General features: G+C 45.1%; 1 protein-coding gene across 4 annotated transcripts in view; it reads right to left on the bottom strand.

Moving 5' to 3' along the window:
- Nucleotides 1–288: 288 nt before the first annotated feature.
- The window catches only part of ASXL1 (ASXL transcriptional regulator 1), a 79200-nt gene continuing 59432 nt past the window's right edge, over nucleotides 289–20056 (bottom strand). For 2 of the 4 annotated variants that reach the window (XM_077872676.1, XM_077872677.1), the window contains exons 5-13: nucleotides 10415–10535; nucleotides 10241–10338; nucleotides 9579–9672; nucleotides 8968–9120; nucleotides 7551–7714; nucleotides 7359–7455; nucleotides 5677–5782; nucleotides 4761–5394; nucleotides 289–4226 (exon numbers count right to left, since the gene is read on the bottom strand). In XM_077872676.1, the coding sequence (XP_077728802.1) occupies nucleotides 1296–4226; nucleotides 4761–5394; nucleotides 5677–5782; nucleotides 7359–7455; nucleotides 7551–7714; nucleotides 8968–9120; nucleotides 9579–9672; nucleotides 10241–10338; nucleotides 10415–10535 (4398 nt within the window). In that variant the 3' untranslated portion in view covers nucleotides 289–1295. The remainder of the gene's footprint in view (nucleotides 4227–4760; nucleotides 5395–5676; nucleotides 5783–7358; nucleotides 7456–7550; nucleotides 7715–8967; nucleotides 9121–9578; nucleotides 9673–10240; nucleotides 10339–10414; nucleotides 10536–20056) is intronic. The other 2 variants (XM_077872679.1, XM_077872680.1) reach the window with 2 other exon arrangements.

Genomic DNA, 20056 nt, shown 5'->3' with positions numbered 1-20056 from the left:
TGGTGGCGGTGATTTATCACATATGGCAGCGAGAAGCCAGTGGAAGGTCAGAAGAGAAGAGACATGAGGTGAGACACATCTGCTCAGCAGAGCGCAGGTGGGCTGGCTGTGGTTCTGCAGGCCACAGCAGGTCCATTGGGCGACCAGGACAGGGCACTGGGCCACGCTGGCAGATCCCAAGTCAGTTGCTGCACCCTTCTGTCGGGTGGTGGCTCTGACTCAGGCAGAGAAGCACACCACTTTAATGCGATGTTGCCGGAGACGGATAATAAGGGAGAGACACTCGTGTTCTCTGTACAATACATCCATTTACAGAATCGGCCAGTACTGTGTACAACATATAAATACATGATAAAACATTAGAGGTGCATAGAGCATACTTACAGAAGCCAAAAAGTTCACTTTATACATCCAAGGATAAAGAGTTAAAAATATAAAAATAAGAAACACACACTGCTTTGAAATGTAAAATGACTTTCACATACACAGGTGCGTGGAGATGCCCACTCCCACTGAGTCCAAAGTGACAGGGAGGGTGTCAAGCAGAGGAATTCACCTGCCAAACATCTGGACATCTGACTTACAAGGTCTACAGATGGCATTTTAAGAGGAAAGACAACCCTATGCCCAACCCCATTGTCCAAGCAAGTCTATTCAAGGTTTCAAAAGCTCCTGCGGGCCAGTGAATGGTACCAAGACAGGAAAGTCCCAAATTTGCTTCAGCAACAGAACCAAAGGTCAAACTGGCTCCTGTCAAATGGCAAGTGACTGAACTGTGCCCCTGAGGTGAGCAGGTGCTTGGGCCCCCTGGTGGGCACTGCTGGGAGTTACTTTAACCCTGTGCTGGCTTCCCCAGCCATGAACTCCCCCAGGCGGAGCAGCAGAAGGGAAGATGGCAGGGAGGGGGCAGTGGAAGACTGGCAGGTCTACTCAGTTCAGGTAGGTTAGTTCCCCTGATGGAGAACACAACCTTCTTTCTTCAGTTTCAAGTCCCTCTGGGTGTCAAGGTAGGCTCCCCACGCCACACCAGGCTCTGTCTGCATGAGAGCTCAAGCTGGCCAGCCGGCCTTGGGCAGCCCAATGAGTTGCCAGGCAGGAAACCCTTCCAGCAAGACCAGAAGAGTTGGTGAGTGACAGAGGGGCTTTAGCACTACAAATTTTAGGGAAGGGCAAGAGTGCTCTTGCTTAGAGAAACAGAGTCTATTATATCAATGATATTCTGTATACAGGTGTAAGATCAATCATTATCAAAATACACACACTAAATATACAACTTTTCCCATGGCCATAATTTATTATCTCACCACAAGGCACAATACACAGAGCTTTGAGGGTCCAATACAGTCATCGTGACAGAACGCACCACAGCCCTGACACATGATCATGGCTTTCAGGCTGCACGCACACTGGAGTGAGATGCTTTCCACCGTGCTGCTGTCGGTGAACATCTGCAAGGAAAGTGATGCGCTGTGGCTCGCACCAAAGTTTGCTTTGTGGCTCAGCTGCACCACACTTCCAGCAAGGCCTTTGGGAAAGGTGGGGGAGCTGGAGGCATAATTAAAGCTGGTGGAACTTAGCTGGAGTTTGGAAAGCTTCCCATAAAATGCCTGTTTGATATTGAGTTGGGAGGGGATGGAGGAAGGCTCCAGAGGCTGACCAGGCCCTTTCCCAGGCTCTCGGGGTAATTTCCAGAAGGGCAGATCAAGGACAAAGGGCATCCCTTGCAAGTGATCCACTAACTCCCGTGGACCAGGACCAGTGGCATTTCTGTTCTCTGCATTTGCCTTGAGAGGACCCCCCTCAAAAGTCTTCTCGCTCTTGATGCTGCCAACAGAGGCAGGGGGTGGCTTTGGAGCCCAGTCTTCTCTGGTGGTCTGTACCCCACCAGACACAGAGTTTTTGCTTGGCCCCAACTTCCTACTGGGAAAACTGGGAGGGGCATCAGCAGGCAGTGGTGTTGGCTCCATGGGTCTGGGGCACTGAAGGGCTGCAGCCTCATTCCTAGGGCCAAAGAGCTTCTTCCCTTGGCCTCCAGTACTGTTCTGATTACCCAGGGCCCGACCTGTCTGATCAGGATCCAAGGAGATCGCATTTGGAGAAGAGAAACAAGGGTCTCTCGAGGTAGTGAGATTTCCTGGGCTTTTGCCTGGGGCAGCATTTGAATTACTGCGCTGGGATACATCAACGGCTTCCTTCTGATCTTCCAAACTAACAGTAGAGAATCGCTCTTTGGAATCCACTTCTTCTACTTTTCCAGAGGCAGTCGTCAGCTCTGTCACTGGAAATAGGGAGTCTAGACTTGGGACTGTCTTGGAAATCTTCTGGGGTGCTCCAGGAGCATGGGTGGGCTCTAGCCTGGCAAGACTGGTGCTTGCTTCATGGCTGTCAGGTAAAAGAGGCTCCTTTGAAGCTCTTATAGCACGGGGGCTGCTCCTGCCAACTGCACAACTGTTTTCTGCAGAATCCTGCAAAGCTCCTGCTCCCAGGGAGCTGCCAAGGCTCTGCTCTTTCATAAGCGGGAGTCCTGGGGATTCAGGTTTGCTGCTGCCTTGGGCTGGAGGAAGAACCTTCTCTAGGGGCAAGTTACCCTGCAGCAACTGCATCACGAGTGGGTTAGTGGCCTCCAATGAGGACCCAGCCCTGCCCAGCGACATAAGCCTTGGCTGGTACTCAGTACTAGCCAGCAGCAGGGAATCTGGAATCTTTTGGGGGACTGCACATACACGAGACACCCAGCTCTGAGGAGTAGCCAGGCTGTCTGTCCTTGTAACCAGACTCCGGTCACCGTTCACTTTGGAGAGTGAGGCAGAGGGGTTCCAATTGCGTTTCTCATCTGTGTCTGCCACCAAGGCTCTCTTTACCATGGTGGCCTCACTGGGGTCGGCCTCGCTGCTGTCCTCAGAGAGCTGGCCTTCAAAGTCAGAGGCCGTGTCTGTAGACTCACCATGAGGACTCAGTGCTTCAGAGTCTCCATTGATTTTCAACTTTTCACCTTCCACTGGTTTGCGGTCACTGCCGGCACGGTCAGTGCACCCTCGAGATGGCACTGTCCAGAGCAAAGGGAAGTGGTTGGGGGGATCTAGCCCTTCCCCAGCTGTCAACTCCCCAGGTAATGCAGGAATGAAGGCGGCAGCTTTCTCCCACTCTTCCACAGCCTGGGGCTCAACAGATGGGACAAGTTCCCTAGAGTCTGGTTCAGGCTGTCCCTGTTCAGGCTCCTCATCCTTTGACAGGCCAGGCACCCAAGGAGCAGCACCATCAGAGACTAGGGCCTCAGTTGTCAAGTCTTCTTGTCTAGTAGCACTTTCCCTTGTGGGTGAGGATGAATCACCAAGTCCTAATTCCTCATCATACTGTCTATCCTGCAGGCAATTAGCCAATGGTGATTCACTGGCAGAATTGGGAGTCACATTCACAGGATCCTTCATGCTGGGGTTACTGTCTCGTTCTAGAGCCTGGCCAGGTCCTCCTTCCAATACAACATCCCCCACTAGAGACTGCACAGGACCACTCTCCGCAGAAAGAGAGGGTCCTCGATCCTCATCATCGTTTTCCCAGGAAGTGGTACCAGACTCATGTTCAGTTCTAACATCTAAATGCAACGGAGGTTGCTCAACTAATCTCTCTGGGGCTGGGGTTTGGGAGGACAACAAGGGCAAAGCCTGGCAAGGCTTGTCCCCAGTGGGAGCAATGGGGAGTTGGGAGGCCCCAACTTCCAGCCCACTTGTGAGGACATCTGGAACCCTCTGCAGGGGGCAGCTCTCCTCCTTTCTGAGAGCAATCAGTTCCTCTCTTCTGGCTCTGGACACAGCAGTCCCAGCCTGGATATGCTCCCCATTCAGAGGACAAGACGGCAGTAGTTGTGTTCGCTGTAGATCTGACGCACGCTCTCCAGGGGTGTCCGGGGCTCCACTGGGCTCAGGGTGGCCACAGGCCTCACCACCATCACCACTGCTGCCGCCTCTGCCACCTCCCTCATCGGTGGCCCCGCCGCCACCTCCACCCGGGCCACCCCCCCCTCCGATGGCAGTGGTGGCCGCCTCTCGATGACAGTGGTGGCCTCTCGCCCCTCGGACTTGCAGAGCACGGGCTTTAATGTCTGCGAGGGTCCTGGCACCAGTCCAGCCCCGGCAGGAGGACTCCGTGATGGGGACGATGCGGGGGCATATCTGGTAAGTGGGCTGACCTTTAACCACCCAGGGTGGTTTGATACGTGAAAGTTGAATCTGCAAGAGAAGAATTGGAAAACAATTTTAATTGACTGGGTGATCTGACATAGAACTGTACAGCTAAACTGAGATTCTAGTCGCTTAGGGAGCATGGCCTAGAGAATCAAATAATTATCTTTAAAAATGAAATAACGGCAGTAAAACGGCCATCTGTGACACCATACCATTCTGAGACGACTCTGCTCAAGGGCTGTCATATGCCATGCTTCTAAATTTAATTTCTAGTGGGACTGTGTGAGTCAGTGGACAAAGAATCTAACACCACCTAATAAAAGATTTAAAAATCCCAAAGGATTCTGACCTCCAGAGAGAACTTCAACAGAGTGAACAAAGCAGCAAGGAAGAAAAGAACCTTATCCCCCTGACCATTAAGTCAGTCTCATGAATGGCTCTCTTGTATAGGGCTCTATACTCTCACGTAATTAACACAAGCGCCCGGAGCCTTCTATCTCTGCAAAGGGGCTCTGCACATCTCCTGACCCTCGAAGGGAACCTGGCCTCAGGACAGCCAGGAATCAAACAGCCTCCTACCCGGATGGGCGGGACTTTGGGCTCCTCTTTGGTGGGCTGTGGCTTTTCGGTGTGAACACTTTCAATTGTGTTACGAAAGGACTGACGATCTTCAAGCCGGGGCTTCTTTTCGGGAAAGGATGCAGAGGCCGCCTGCTCAAAGGACTTCCTCTTCTGATCCTTGGGTTCCTGATCCGCATTCTCCTGAGGCAAGCTGGGAATCCTGTCTGGAGACACGGAAGCATGTGCCAAGTCACCTGGATCGGTCTGGGTCCGGGAAGCCACAGGCTGGGTCAGGAATTCGGGACTTTCTGGGTCAGGTGCTGCAGAGGCCGAGCCAGGCAGGTGAGGACTGCCCGCCTCTGCTGAGTCACTCTTAGCCTCCCCATCCTTGTAGAGGGGGATGTCTGGTGCCACAGACTGTGTGTCTTTAGCAACTCCTGCTTGTTCTGGCTCCTGCTTTTTGTACAGATTCCTTCTGGCTCTGGTTCGGAGATCTGGCCGAGAGCGTTTCTTGAAATGCCCATCTCGCTGTCGGGTGGCTGGACCACGCTGTGGCCGTGCTGATTCTCCTGGGACACACAAGTCACTCTTGATTTCAGCCTCCTCATGGCCCACGTTCTGATGCAATGACTCTTCTTTGGTCAAACCCAATCTGCAAACCAAATTCACACCATTAGTTACAGGGCAGAGAAGCATGCCTATTTTATTTTAGCTGTTAGATATTTCAGAACAAAATATATCTGTGTGGTACACAGCACTAACCACAGAAAAACATATGTTAGGCTTTTCTATGAATGGTGTTAAGCTAAACAAGCCAGGCAAGCCACCCCGGCCACCCTGTTCTTGCCCCCATGCTGGTGTCCATGACTTAGACATCATCTGCTTCTCTGCCCCCCACAGCTCAGATCAGGACTGGCAGCACCAAAGGCCTTACTTCTGTCCATAGTAGTCTTCAAAGAACTTCTCTTTCCACTGTTCCACCTTCTTTTCCTTCTCCATTTCCTGTCGGATTCTAACTTGCATCTCATGAGTGAATTCGCCTAAAGAGAAATACAGTGCGTGCATTCAGGATACTGTCTATCTGTCTTACGGAAAGCCAAATCTTGCCATTCCACCACATCACATCAGGACTTTTATTTTTTAAAGGTTTTATTTATTTATTCATGAGAGACGTAGAAAGAGAGGCAGAGACACAGGCAGAGGGAGAATCAGACTCCTCAAGGGGAGCCCAATGTGGGACTCGATCCCGGATTCCGGGATCACGCCCTGAGCCAAAGCCAGACATCCACCACTGAGCCACCCAGGCGTCCCACATCAGGACTATTCAAAATACACACAACTTTGGTGGGTGTGGAGCTCTTTTTTTAACCCTATCTCCTTCATGCTCGCTATCTCCTCCAGAGCCACATCATGCTCATAGTCATGACAGAACATGGCCATTGGGAGGGCAATTTACTCTTCCCTCAGATAATCAGTCATTCAACACCAAGCAACACATTGATCAATCAAAAAAGCAAAACAGAAACAAATAAAAGAACCATTCTTACTCCCTGTGCAGAAAAAGGTTAATAGAGCAGGCCTGATGGCTTATTCTTGGAAAGGCCTGCTTACAAGGTTGGCCCTTGGCTGACATCTGGGAGCTTGGATTTCAGGAGGGTTCCCATCCCCCTTAACTGACATGAATGGCTCACTGTGCCTAAACTGTTTATACAAACAAGATGGTTTATGGCGAGCACCTGCTTTCCTTCGGGGAATCTAGAATCTGGTTATGTGCCAGGCAGAGGCTTCTCACATGATCAACTCTGAGTTTAAAAAAACAAAAAACCAAAAAAACAAAAAAAAAAACTCGGGTACCAAGTCTCTTAACATGCTTCCCCAGCAGATTGCATTTCACACGTGCTATCACAAAGCACTGCTGGGAGAACTGAGCACATTCTGTATGATTCCTCGGGGAGAGGACTCTGGAAGCTTGCGCCTGCTTTCCCAGGACTTGACCCCAAGAGCCTTTTCCCTTTGCATATTTTGCTCTGTATTCCTTCGCTGTGATAAATCACAGCCAAGAGTACTATATGTGAAGTCCTATGAGACCTGAATGAAACTACATAAGGAGTCCTGTGAGTCCTCCTAGTGAATCATCAAACCTAGAGGGAGTCTTGGGGACCTCCCAGCACACTCCCCACATAGCTTCCCCGTAAAATTAAGAGAAGCTGACAATCACTCCACTCCAAGTGGCAATGTCTAAAAAGACAGAGCACCTGGTAAAGCTCAACATTTAAGTCAATGCCACGGCGCACTTTCCTCCACCTATCCAGACAACACCAGGATTACTGGAAAGAACAGGAGTTTATAGATGGCTCTAATGACAACGAAGCGATACAGGTGGATATATACACTCAAAATAGCAGAGCCCAAACACTCTGTACCTTTAAAGCTACAGCACATTTAACACCCACCACATTCAACAACATTGTGAGGAAAGCCTGCCTTATAATAAATACACATTGAAAAGAAAGTAAAGAGACTGGTACAAAATGAATGCCTGGGTTTTAAATACCAAGGACAAGTGACACCACACATGGCAGGTACCTCTCAAGCCATCTGAGAACATCGACTCACCATCAGCCAGGCGTTCCCGCCAGCTCTGAGCCGCGTGAGTGAAAAACTCATTATTCAGTGCGCTGCTGCTGAGACGCAATAGGCCATCTGTCCCCACCTAGAAGGATCAAGGCAAAAAGCACAATAAAGAAACTCAGAAAGGGAACAGAAGCCCACCCAGAGAGAGGCAAAGAGGTGGCTACCCATCTGCACCTGTCTGTCCACTTCAGGCAGGAGGAAGAGGAGCTGCTGCTGGAAGTGGGCTGGCAGGGCATGGAAGGTCCGAGAATTTATCAGGGCCCGAAGGTTGGTGTTGACAAGAATGGACCCAGGCGTCTCAAAATCTATCTCTTCCCCTCTGTTGCGCTTCATCTGACCTGTGATTTTAAAGCAGCAAGAAGCAAGGTATAGATTTTCAGCTTTTAAAACAAAAGAGCAAATGCCAACTGAGGGAAAAATTTTAGTGGCAGCACCCAAACTACCCAGAACTTATCTGCATATACATCCAGTCCACTCTAACCTACACGTCACAATTATCCTCTTCAGGTAACTGTCGTTGCCATCAAACCTAAGAGAACACTTGGGCTTGCATCCTCTCAGACAAGACTCTGTACCATGCTGTGACACAGGCTGAAGAGGACGCTCTTCCCAAAGAAAAACAGACAAGGGGGCAGGCTGTGAGCTTCCCTCCAAAGCTGGAGAACAGGCTCCTCAAAGCCAACTGGAGAAATGATGGAAGCTGTCTAAAAGCAAATCTAGTTGGTATACTACAGGAAACTGCAGAAGCCTTCCCTGGAACGGGATAGAGAGCTATGCTTCCACATAGAAAGGTATTAGGCTGTTTAAAGCCACTGAGATATCAGTATCTCTCACAGAAACCTCAATAAATGTTACTTTTACTTGAAAAAAATCACTAAGAATAGAGACCTATGAGACATTAAGCACTACGGATGAGTTGGAAAAGCAGCAAGACGGCAAACCCAGTTCTCACGTGGGCAATGGTTTATTCTAATTTTCAGAAGCCAAGGCTAGTCTTAATGGTTTCATGTAGCCCATCTAACAAATAACAAGCATGTGGGTTTTGAGAAATAAATTCCAAACTAGAAAACAGCATACTGGCCTTGCAAATAGCCCTACTGAGGGGTGGGAGGAGCACGCTACTGAATTTGCTTGCAACCTCCAAGTTCAACACAGGCTTCCTTCTGTTCAACATTCTGACCAGGCTAGAAAAAAGGGTGCCTGACCAAAACTTTGGATGTTGAGAATAAATGTGGCAAGATGCTACCAAAGAGAGAAAACGGATGCTGGAATCCTCCCTGAGCAGCTCAGAAACAATTTTCACTCACCCAAACACTTACTAAGCAGTACCAAGGCAGGCACAGGCCATGCCCTTGCAGGGACATACAAGGAACAATGTGGCACCATCTCTGCCTAGAAGTTCCCTCACAGTCTAGCAGAGAAGATCTACATGTAAAATAACCAAAATACAAGGTAAGAAACAAAAAAATAGAGGGCCACCCAAGAAGTCAAAATAAACTGGTAAAGGAAGTGAAACAGAAGATTGTCCTCTTCTCACTAGGCCTGCAGGGGCCCCCCTTACAGGCAGAGAAATGAGTGCCGAGCCACTCACCTGTGGCCGGCTTCCGGAAGCCTCTCAGGAGCGGGGCAGGGTCCCGGGCGACCTCGGCCTGGCCACGAGTAGCAGCGCTGCCCAGGGCCAGAGAGCCGCTGCTGCTGCTGGACGGGCTGCCGCTCTCGCCATCGGCGTGGCGGCCCGAGAACCCTGAAGGCACAGCATTCCACTGGTCAAGAGCATCACCCGCCGCGCCCAGGGCTCTCAGACAAGCTTACTTCTCCCAGCTCTCCCTGAGACGCTGCCAGAAATAGCGGGTGCTTCCATGGCCCAACCTTGGGCTGTCAGAGATCACCACCTCACGGTCTGGCTTTACCATATCCCATAAGAACGCCAAACCGCCATCTTAGTTTGCACAGCACTGCACCTTTACCAAGCACCTGCACACTTTCATCAGACCCTCACACTGCCCTGCGAGGCCAAGGGCGGTGTGCACGGCAGAGCCCAGCACCGGAACCTAGCTCAGGCCTCACCACCACAGTGTGCTGCCCGCTGGGAGGGCCTCCTGGCTCAATGGGCACCACGTCACCTAGGTCAGACACTGCTGCCAGAGGGGGCAAGGCCCCAAGACCTGAGAAAGGAGCATCATATCACAAGTTTGCACATACCTGACGCCGATTCCACGTGGGCCCCGTTTACCTTCAGAGGAGTCAGGACAACTCGCGGCAGCATCACCCCAGTTTTTTTCTTTTGCTTGTTTGCCTAGATGCCCAAGGGATTCCAAAAGGAGCCTGAGTCACCTACAGGGCCACAAAAGCAGTCCCTCTCCACCATGTCTCTACCGCCATTTGGTACAACAGAGCTACATTCAACCAGCTCAGGCAGGTAATGGCAAGAGCAGCATGGACTCACGTTACTAAGCCAGGTGCTGGCCACTGTGCTCAACACCCCAAGCAGAATGGAATGTATTGTCACCCTGTTTTACAGATAAGGAATTTGCCCAAGGCACCAAAGCTAGCAAGCAATAGGGCCATAATTCCAAGTGCTGACTCCCAAGCTCGAGTGTTCCCCACTCTGCACTGTGGTATCTGCGTTCTAGATGGTGCCGTTGTTTGTCAGAAGTAGGAGCGCAACTACCTATTTGTGGTAATGAGGAAAAAAACAACCACTCTGCTCTCAGATCCACTGCCCACTTTTAACTGTACTAAAAGGTGGAGACTACACCGATTTGCTCTGCTCTCCAGAAACACACAGTTAACTACAGAGGAAGAGTCCTGTCTTGTGCCTGGCCTCACCTACCCCTAGCCTAGCCACCAATTCTCCTCCCTACCTGTGAAGAAGCCCTGTAGCTGTCCCTGGGATTGGAAAGAGGCCGACTCTGAGATTCTGCAGAACAGGATGCATTCGAAGATGTTTCATCAAGAGAAACTGGGAGAGAGGGAAATAAAGGTTAGTTGCCAGCAACTATGTGAAGCTCTTGGTCCATCCCATGAGGGGTACTTACCATCGTTTTCACCGCTCACAGTGCTGGCTTCGTTAGACCCACAGCTCTCCACATCGGCTGTGTCCTCCGGCTCCTCTCCCTCCACAGCAGCCGGACTGCGAGACCACTGCAAGGCATCCTTCTGTGACAGCAAGGCACAACTCAGGTGAGCAAAACCCAACAGATCCTACAGGCACAGCAGTCACTCCTAAATGCACACTGCTTTAGGAGAAGAGAGATTTAGAACACCGGTAAGTTCCTAAAACCCTTTCTAATTGATCTCTTTCTCCACAAGTTCTTTATGTATGTACATCATGAAATAATAATTTTACATTCAGTCCACTCAGGAAATGTTCATGGGGCGCCTCTTATAAGCTACACCATGCTAGTTTGGAGGAGGGGAGGCAAAAGAAGGGGGAATCGGGCCTCTGCCTTCAAGGAGGCTCAACTGAGTAAGAAAGAAAATCAAATTTATTACAACACAAAGCACAGCAACAGAGGTATAGAGAGCTGTGGCAGTCCAGAACAGGGGGCATCTAACTCTGTAAACTGGAGGAAAGAGGGCATTGGAACTAAGGCCTACAAAGAGATGTGCTGCTTAAGCTGAGTTTTAAAGGAAATTAGCTAGCAGGTAGATGGCTTGGCTGTAGCAGACAGGAGGGTATTCTAGATAACGGGATGAGCAATGTTCTCCATGCGAAGAAACTGCAGATTTCAGCAGGGGACTAGGTGCGTGAGAGTGCAGAGCGAGCAGCTGGGCAGATGGTGAGACACTGTGCTGAGGGACTAAGATTCTGTCTGAGAGTCTCTGAAGGCACAGAGAGAGGCATGATGTGAGTTGTAGGGATTTCATTCTGGCAGCAATGGAAAGTCTAAAGGCAGGAGGAGAACTTAGACTGTGATGAGGCCCAGGAAAGTGTCAGTGAACTAAACTGGAAGGGCGGGGGGGGGGGTGCAGATTTCCTCCTCTAAAGGAAGCTCCTTCTTCCAGGGCTCTGTGGCAGTGTGAGTTCAACTCTACCCATTCCCAGGGAAAATCAAGGGGACACCTCCCACCTCACAGATTAGGAAGAACTCTGAGTGAATATTGGGGCCAGGGAGAGGAAAAGCAGAGGTAAATCAGGGTAAGGATGTCTTCTTTAAGAAAGTATATGGAAAAAAAAGTAGATCAAGTCATGATTCTGCCTCTTACAAACACACTAGAAATTTATAAAAGAAATCTACAGAATTCTAACTCATCAATTTCCTGGATCCCTTGATCCATTATATTAAGTCTTCATCAATTTGCTGTCATTAATTTAAGCCCAAATCATGCTAACTTAAATTAATAAAAAGAAAACAATTTTTTAGATCTTTATCTCTTTTCCTACCAGCTATAAATGTTCCTCAGAATCAAAAGCTAAAGAATATTTTTAGTATTAATCTTGGAATTATGCTTAGTGGCTGCCATGTGCACCAAATAATGCAACAAATTTGTTGAGTCTCAGGAGCAAACTAAGATAAAATACTCACTAACGAACAAAGAACTCTGGTTCTGGGAAAGGGGGGGATTGCGCCCACACTGTGAAAAATGGTATCAAAAGGTTCAAGCACTGCCAGTGGCAGAGTACACTGTAAGTGAAAATCTAAAAACCTCTTAACCCAACACTTCTTTTTCTAAGACTTACACAGAATGTGAAAAAGCATGAAATCCTAAAAGGAGAAAGTCGATCAATGGAACTATAATAAAATTAAGATCCTCTGTTCTGCACAAGACACCATTAACGGAGTAAAAAAGAGCAAAATACCTCTAGAGTTGGAGAAAGTATCTGTAATTCATATAGCTGATAAAGATCTTATATCTAGATTATATAAATCAATAAGAAAATAGAAACCCAGGAAAAGAATAGGCAGAAGGCCATGAATTAATAAGCACTGAACCAAACAGGACACCCAAATGGCCAACATTCACACATAAACCTATTTAACCTTACTGACCATGGAAAACACATTATAATGTAAATTAAGCCACACTGAGATATCACCACATCCATAAGAATGGCTAAAATTAAAGTTAACAATACTAAGTAGTGTTAATGAGGATGAGAAAAAAGACTGAAAATGGATGCAACCATATGAGAAAAATTTGGAATTATCTGGCACGGATGAAGGGACAAACATCCAGCAATGTCAGTCCTACATACGGATTTCCTAGAGAAATACATGCACCCCCCCCGCACACAGACACCATGAAGCACATTCAGTATTTATGCCAGTGACATCTGTAAAACCTGGGCTATAAACAACCAAAGTGCCCATCATAAGTAAGATCAAAACAAGGTAATGTACAATAAAAAATGAATGAACTACAGCCACTACAGCAATGTACATCAATCTGAAAAACAAAATGCTAAGTGAAAGAAGCCAGACACAAAAGAATGCATACTGTAATGACTCCATTTTTTAGAAGTCCAAAAACAGGCCAAACTAACCCACAATGTTGGGGGTGCAAACACAGCTGGGAAACAACAAAGAAAAGCAAGAACAGAACTTGGAAACAGTCAGGATAGTAGCTACCTTTCAGGGGAAGACGGGAGCTGTGAGTGGAAAAGGGTATTAAGGGCTGCTGGCTGCCAGCCACACTCCCCAGGTCTTAATTTGAGTGGCAGGTACAAGTGTGTTTACTTTATGATATTCATTAAGCTGAACACTTATGTTGCGTTTTACTCTTACATTTCTACAATAAAAAAAAGTTTTAAAACTATAATTCCAGAATTTCCATCAAGGAACACTACTATGGACAGTCATTTGGAGTAATGCTGTAGAGGGATGCCTGGGTGGCTCGGCGGTTGAGCATCTGCCTTTGGCTCAGGGTGTGATCCCAGAGTCCGGGGATCTAGTCCCATATCGGGCTTCCTGCATGAAGCCTGCTTCTCCCTCTGCCTGTGTCTCTGCCTCTCTCTCTCTCTCATGGATAAATACAATCTTTCTAAATAAATAAATAAATAAATAAATAAATAAATAAATAAATAAAGCTGTAGAATACTTCATGAGAAATGCTGATGATGCAGCAAGTAAATTACGCAGTTAACATTCACATGGTATGATTACTTCATCTGTTTAAAAAGAAAAATCAGGTGAGCCTGTATGCACAAAGACAACAGCAACACTCCACACGTGCGTTAGCCATCATAGCACCTCTAGGTGGCAGAATTGTGAGGACTTTGTTTTTGATTTGGGGTATTTTCTATGATTAACATGTATTTTTTTTTTAGATAAAAAAATAACATTTAAAACATTATAATGGTAAATGCTTCTTTGACAGCTTAGTCACTAAATGAGAATTTCACTCCTTTAGATTTTTTCCAGAGTCTAGGGGAACCTGGTGTTGATTACAAATCTTTTTTTTTTTTTTTTTTTTTTAAGATTTTATTTATTTATGAGAGACACAGGCAGAGGGAGAAACAGGCTCCATGCAGGGAGCCCGATGTGGGACTCAATCCTGGGACCCCAGGATCACACCCTGGGCATGAAGGCAGGTGCTAAACCACTGAGCCACCCAGGGATCCCTACAAATCTTAATTAAACAAATACTGCCCGCTTGTTTGCAATTCAAACTACCCCAAATTTCCAAAGCCATATATTTTCATTAAGAAGCAAATAGTACAAAAACACTTAAAATGAAAACAAAAGCTGTGATTCTAATTCTGCCTTTTTTAAGATCCTTAATCTTTCCATATAAACCTCAGACATTTGATATCATAACTTTCCTTTGAACACTGTAGACCTCTGACAAAAATGAACTCCGCTACTGAGAATCATGGGCATTAGATAATATGCCCTCAGACTCAAGACTTTTTTTTTTTTTTTGGCAAGGATATTTTCTCTCAAGAAACTTAAAAAAATAAATAAATAACAGGTAATGAGTGATCTCGCTGAAACCTTATTTAAAAATGTTATGACCGGGACGCCTGGGTGGCTCAGCGGTTGAGTGTCTGCCTTCGGCTCAGGATGTGATCCCGGAGTTCCAGGATCCAGTCCCGCATCAGGCTCCCTGCATGGAGTCTGCTTCTCCCTCTGCCTGTGTTTCTGCCTCTGTGTCTCTCATGAATAAATAAACAAAAACTTTTGCAATAATGTTAAATTCCTGAGTGTGATAATTACATTGCACTTATATAAGGGGAATGCCCCTGGATCAATTGTATATCCCTTGTGTCCTTTCTCTTACTTTTTAAAATGAGGTATAACTTAGAGTACAATGCACAGATCGTAAGTATACTACCTGATGAGTTTGACAAATGCTTATCAAGATACAGGACATGTCCAACATCCCTAAGTCCCTCTGTACTCCTTCCTAGTCAACCTGGACTCTATACTACCCCTCCCTCCCCAGTGAGATGATTGTTCTTCTCTTTTTTTTTTTTTTTTAAGATTTTATTTATTTGTTCACCAGAGACAGATTGAGACACAGAGACATAGGCAGAGGGAGAAGCAGGCTCCCTGTAGGGAGTCTGATGCAGGACTTGATCCCAGGCCCCCGGGATCATGCCCTGAGCCAAAGGCAGACAGTCAACCGCTGAGCCACCCAGGTGTCCCTTGTATTTTTTATTTTTTTAAGATTTTTGTTTATTTATTCATGAGAGACACACACAGAGAGGCAGAGACACAGGCAGAGGGAGAAGCAGACTCCCCACACGAGGAGCCCGATGCAGGACTCGATCCCAGGACCCTGGGATCATGACCTGAGCTGAAGGCAGATGCTCAACCACATAGCCACCAGGTACCCCGACTGTTCTTATTTCTATCATGAAAAATTACTTTTGCCTATTCATGGCCTTTACAGAAATGGAATCATACAATATATACTCTTTTGTGTCAGTATCTAATGTTAAGGAAATTCATGTGTGCTCTAGTCAGCATTAGAAGCTATTATCTGTTATTACAGAGCAGTATTCATATAGACAAATGTGTTTATCCATTCTCCTATGGAACGACATCTGTATTATTTCCAGATTTGGGTTCTTATGAATACAAAGCTACTATGAACATTCTTGCACACACCTTTTTCTGGACAGGTTTTCATCTCATGTGGGTAAATATTTAGGCACAGAATTGCTGGGCAAGGGACGGATGCTTAAAACAAACAAACAACTTACAGACATTTCCAAAGATTCCCATGGCGGCACTGCATGGAGCTCCAGATGCTCCAAATCCTCATCATATGGTGCTGTCAATCTTACTTTAGCCATGCTAGCGGGATGCAGTGGTACCTCATAGTGGTTTTTTCTTTTCTTTTTTTTTTTTAAGATGTATTTTTTTATTCATGAGAGACACAGAGAGAGGCAGAGACATAGGCAGAGTTCTCCCTCCTGTGAGGGAGCCTGATGTGGGACTTGATCCCAAGACCCCGGGGATCACGACCAGAGACAAAGGCAAACGTTCAACTACTGAACCATCAGGCATCCCTATTTTTCATTTTTCTGGTAATTAAAGATACTGAGCACTTTTTTATATGCTTACTAGCCATTCTCTTATCTTCCTTTTTAAAATGTCTATTCAAGTCTATTGCACATCTTTAAATTGAGTCATTTGCAGTTCTTTGTTCTGGATCCTTTTAAACACTGATCACGGGCATGCGTTACTTTTACAAACAAACACATTTCAAAAAATTTCACATTTTGAAATAATTTCATATTTACAGAAATGCTGGAAGAGTAAAAGCAGCACAAAGAATACTTGCCTATAGTTTTTACCCATATTCACTTCCTAACACAAATATGCGTTCTTAAAATACACAAAGTATATTAATTTGGCAAGGCAACTGGAAAAAAAGCTAAGGAATACTAATAATAAATAAACCTGAATATTTTCCCATAAGTCAGATTTTTTAAAAAGATATTATTTTTAAGTAATTTCTACACCCAACATGGGCTCAAACTTACAATCCTGAGATCAAGAGGTGCATGCTCTACCACCTGAGGCAGCCTGGCATCCCAAGTCAGATATTTTTAAAAAATAATAAAAGGCACTGTGAATATAACAAGCCCCAAACATGAGTAAAACAGAACACTAAAATTTCAACTGCCCAAGATTACGTTCTGAACTAGAAAAACATATAAACAAATCTCAGGTATGCCTTTTCTTTCTTTGTAGATCTGATAAGCATTTCCTGAGCAAGAAATGAGTATGGTTTCTTAGGGAAGGCTGATTTGAGAGCTGCTGAATATAAATTATTAAAATAAAACTAAGAGCATGCCGACCACTCAACAGCATACTAGAATTTCTAACAATACTTATTAAAAAAAAAAAAAGAAGAGATTAGAAGAGACAGAGTGTTCTAATTTCCAGACAGTATAATTATCTACATTGAAGAGCCAAGAGATTCAGACCTAGTAAGAAATTCAGCAAGGTTGTAAGATTCAAAAGCACATTAAAAACTCAGCAATAACATCACCAATTAGAAAATGTAATTTATAAGAACAAAGAATTTAAAATAACTCAGGGACAAATTTCACAAAAGGAATACAATCATCTTATGAAGAAAATAAAACTTTATAAGGAAAGGCTTAAAACTTAAACAGAAAAAAAAAATTTAAACAGAGCCATACCACCTTCTATATTAAGAAAATTCAACATTGTAAAGATGTCAATTCTCCTCAAAATGATTTGTAAATTCAATAAAATTTCAATGAAGCTTTTTTTTTTTATATATACAACTTGACTCTGCAAATGAAGACAAGAGCCAAGACACTCTTTAAAAAAAGCAAGAAAAGGGGAGGACCTGCTTTTTTAGAAAGCTCTGGTAACTGAGCAAAGAGAATGACCACTACAGGATATGGGGTTTCTTTGGAGAGTGACGAAAACGTTCTGGGATCAGACAATGGCGATGATTGCATGACTTTATGAATACACTAATAGCCACTTTCTGTGAGTTCCATCTTGATGAAGCTGGGATAAAAATGTCTTACTGAATTTAACTGATAGTTCTGAAAAACATGAATGACTTTAATCGGAATCCATAAAAGCCACATAAAAACTATTAACGTGTACAGAAAGTTTATAGATCTAAAGGTAAACTTCAACGATAGACAATGGAGGCACAATAGTCTGTGAGGTTTTAATTTTGCTATATGAATCCTAAAGAGGAATTAAAACTAGCAAAGCAACCTCTGTGTATGCTTGAGAAAAGATTTCATCATTTTAAAAAAATAATGTAAAAAAAAGTTCTATTGAATTTGAACTCCATTAGCATTATCACAAGCAGTTTCAACATTATAGCTGTCAAAGAAAGAAAAGAGCTGTTATTTAAAAAATGAACACTCTTGGAGTACAGTTAAAGAGAAAAAAACTGTCTGAGTTCTTCTTAAAGACAAAAAAGAAGCTTCCATCAACCAGATATAAAACAAACTCTCATCTATGATTTGCCACCCACCACTGTAAAGCTTCTAGTCAATGGTAAGGTGACCACAGATCCATGATCTCCCTCTCCTGAAACCTTGGATCTAGATGGGCTTTAGAATTCAGGACTTCTTTAATTTGGTGGTGGTAATACATCGCATATAGTTTTAATTATCATATATTAACACATGTTAATATTTTTTGAAATAACATGTATGGATATACCAACTAAAATAGCCTTATCAGTCCCAATCAGAGTTTTGCCTCCAAATGAGTTTAGACAAGGCACATTTTACTGTCAAATGACTTAGGAAAAACAGTTTTCAGTTCTCAAAATATTTTAGATTTTAGAGGCACCTGGGTGGCTCAGTAGGTTGGGCCTCAGATGCCTGGTTTCAGCTCAGGTCATGAGATCCACGCTCAGCACAGTCTGCTTGAGATTCATTCCCTCTACCCCCGTTCTTTTCCCCACCTCTGCTCATGCTCTTTCTCTCTCTCTCAAATAAATAAATAAATAAAATCTTTTTAAAAATTAATGAAATGTTTTCATCAAGCCTCAGAGAAAGCCTCCAAAATCACCTCCATTTTACCCATTAAAACATTAAGGAAGTAGTCCTCTGGAAAAATTCTCATGCATTTGCACATGGAGACTACAAAAGTGAAAAAGAAATTGCTGCAGTGGTGTTTGTAATCGTAAAACAACAACAACAACAAAAAACACAGGGCACCTGGGTGGCTCAGTGGTTGAGCATCTGCCTTTGGCTCAGGTCATGATCCCGGAGTCCTGTGATCAAGGCCTTCATCAAGCTCCTTCAAGGAGTCTGCTTCTCCCTCTGCCTATGTCTCTGCCTCTCTCTGTGTGTCTCTCATGAATAAATAAATAAAATCTTAAAAAAAAAAAACAAAACCTAGGCATCCATAACATCAGGTATATTGATATGATACACTATTAAACAGTAGTTGAAAGAAATAAAAATACACCTATATAAACAAAGAGATCACACATTTTTAATGGATTTATGTGAATAGGAAGGATACACATAAATGATAGTGGTTGCTACAGGGAAGGAACAAGGGCCATAGTCCTGGGTGGCAGGTGGAGGGGTAGGGACCAGGTAGGGTCTGGTATGGATGTCATGGTCATTTCCCACTTTCTTTGCACAAAGGCTTGAGCTTCCATTTAAACATGGCAAAATGGACCTAAGACTTCTAAAGAAGTCTCTTTAGAATGACCCTAAGGGAATAATAAAGGTATCAATGGACAAAGGGAAAGGGGGAGGAAAAGGCAGCAGATGAGAGATGCCGACAGAATTTTGGAAGATGGATAGCAGGAAGACAGGAACTGACTCAGCAGGGAAAAAGAAAGCTGTCATTTGAGGCTGCAGAGGTCAAAGCCAAAAAGTTGGCCAGTTAGTACTGCAAAACCCCCAAGAGGGCAGTGATTAAAGGTACCAGAAACCACTGCACACAGGGACAAGGCATGGGAATGAAAACAGAACTGGTTGGAAGTCTGATTCAGAAGTTCGACCCCTCAGGTCCCCTCTCTGTACCCAAATCATTAAGCAATATCCATCTCTAGACTCAGAAGAAAATAGGAGACTTAATTCTAATTAGACTGAACCAGAGAGGGTCCAGAATAGAAGACACCAGCTCAAGGAGTGAGGGAGGAAGTGAGATGCTTCACTCTAAACAGGAGCAGTAAGTCAAAGACCATATCCAAAACAGGGACACCATCAGCTCCCTTCTCCAAATTGGCTCCCAAAGCTTTCCTAATAAAGTAGCTCTACAATCCCAGCCCTAGCCTGCTCTCAAGTGGCTGGCAAGAGAGAAAAGGATTTCTCTTCCCAGAAAAAGTGACCAGTCTATCAGAAAACACCTTCTGGTAGATAACTGGGGATTCCAAAAAAATAAAAATAAAAAAGCATCTGGGTTCCCACTATCTATCACATCCAACAAATAGTGCCCACAGAATCTGCCAATTCTCTCACTGTGAGTGACCTATCCAGGGCCACCAGATATTTGAGGACAACTGTCATATGAAACAGCAACCAAAAACAAAAAGGCATGAAAGGAAACAGAGATAATGAACATTTCATAGTAAATGTTCTCAAAGAGCCCCCAAACAAAAAGTACAGAATGCTATTTAAACAAATAAATAAGGGGATCCCTGGGTGGCTCAGTGGTTTAGCGCCTGCCTTTGGCCCAGGGCGTGATCCTGGAGTGGAGCCTGTTTGGAGGGCTCCTGGCATGGAGCATTGGGCTCCTGGCATGGAGCCTGCTTCTCCC

Source organism: Canis aureus, chromosome 26, assembly GCF_053574225.1.
Source record: "Canis aureus isolate CA01 chromosome 26, VMU_Caureus_v.1.0, whole genome shotgun sequence".
Taxonomy (NCBI): Eukaryota; Metazoa; Chordata; class Mammalia; order Carnivora; family Canidae; genus Canis; species Canis aureus.
This window is presented reverse-complemented; position numbering and strand designations above follow the sequence as displayed.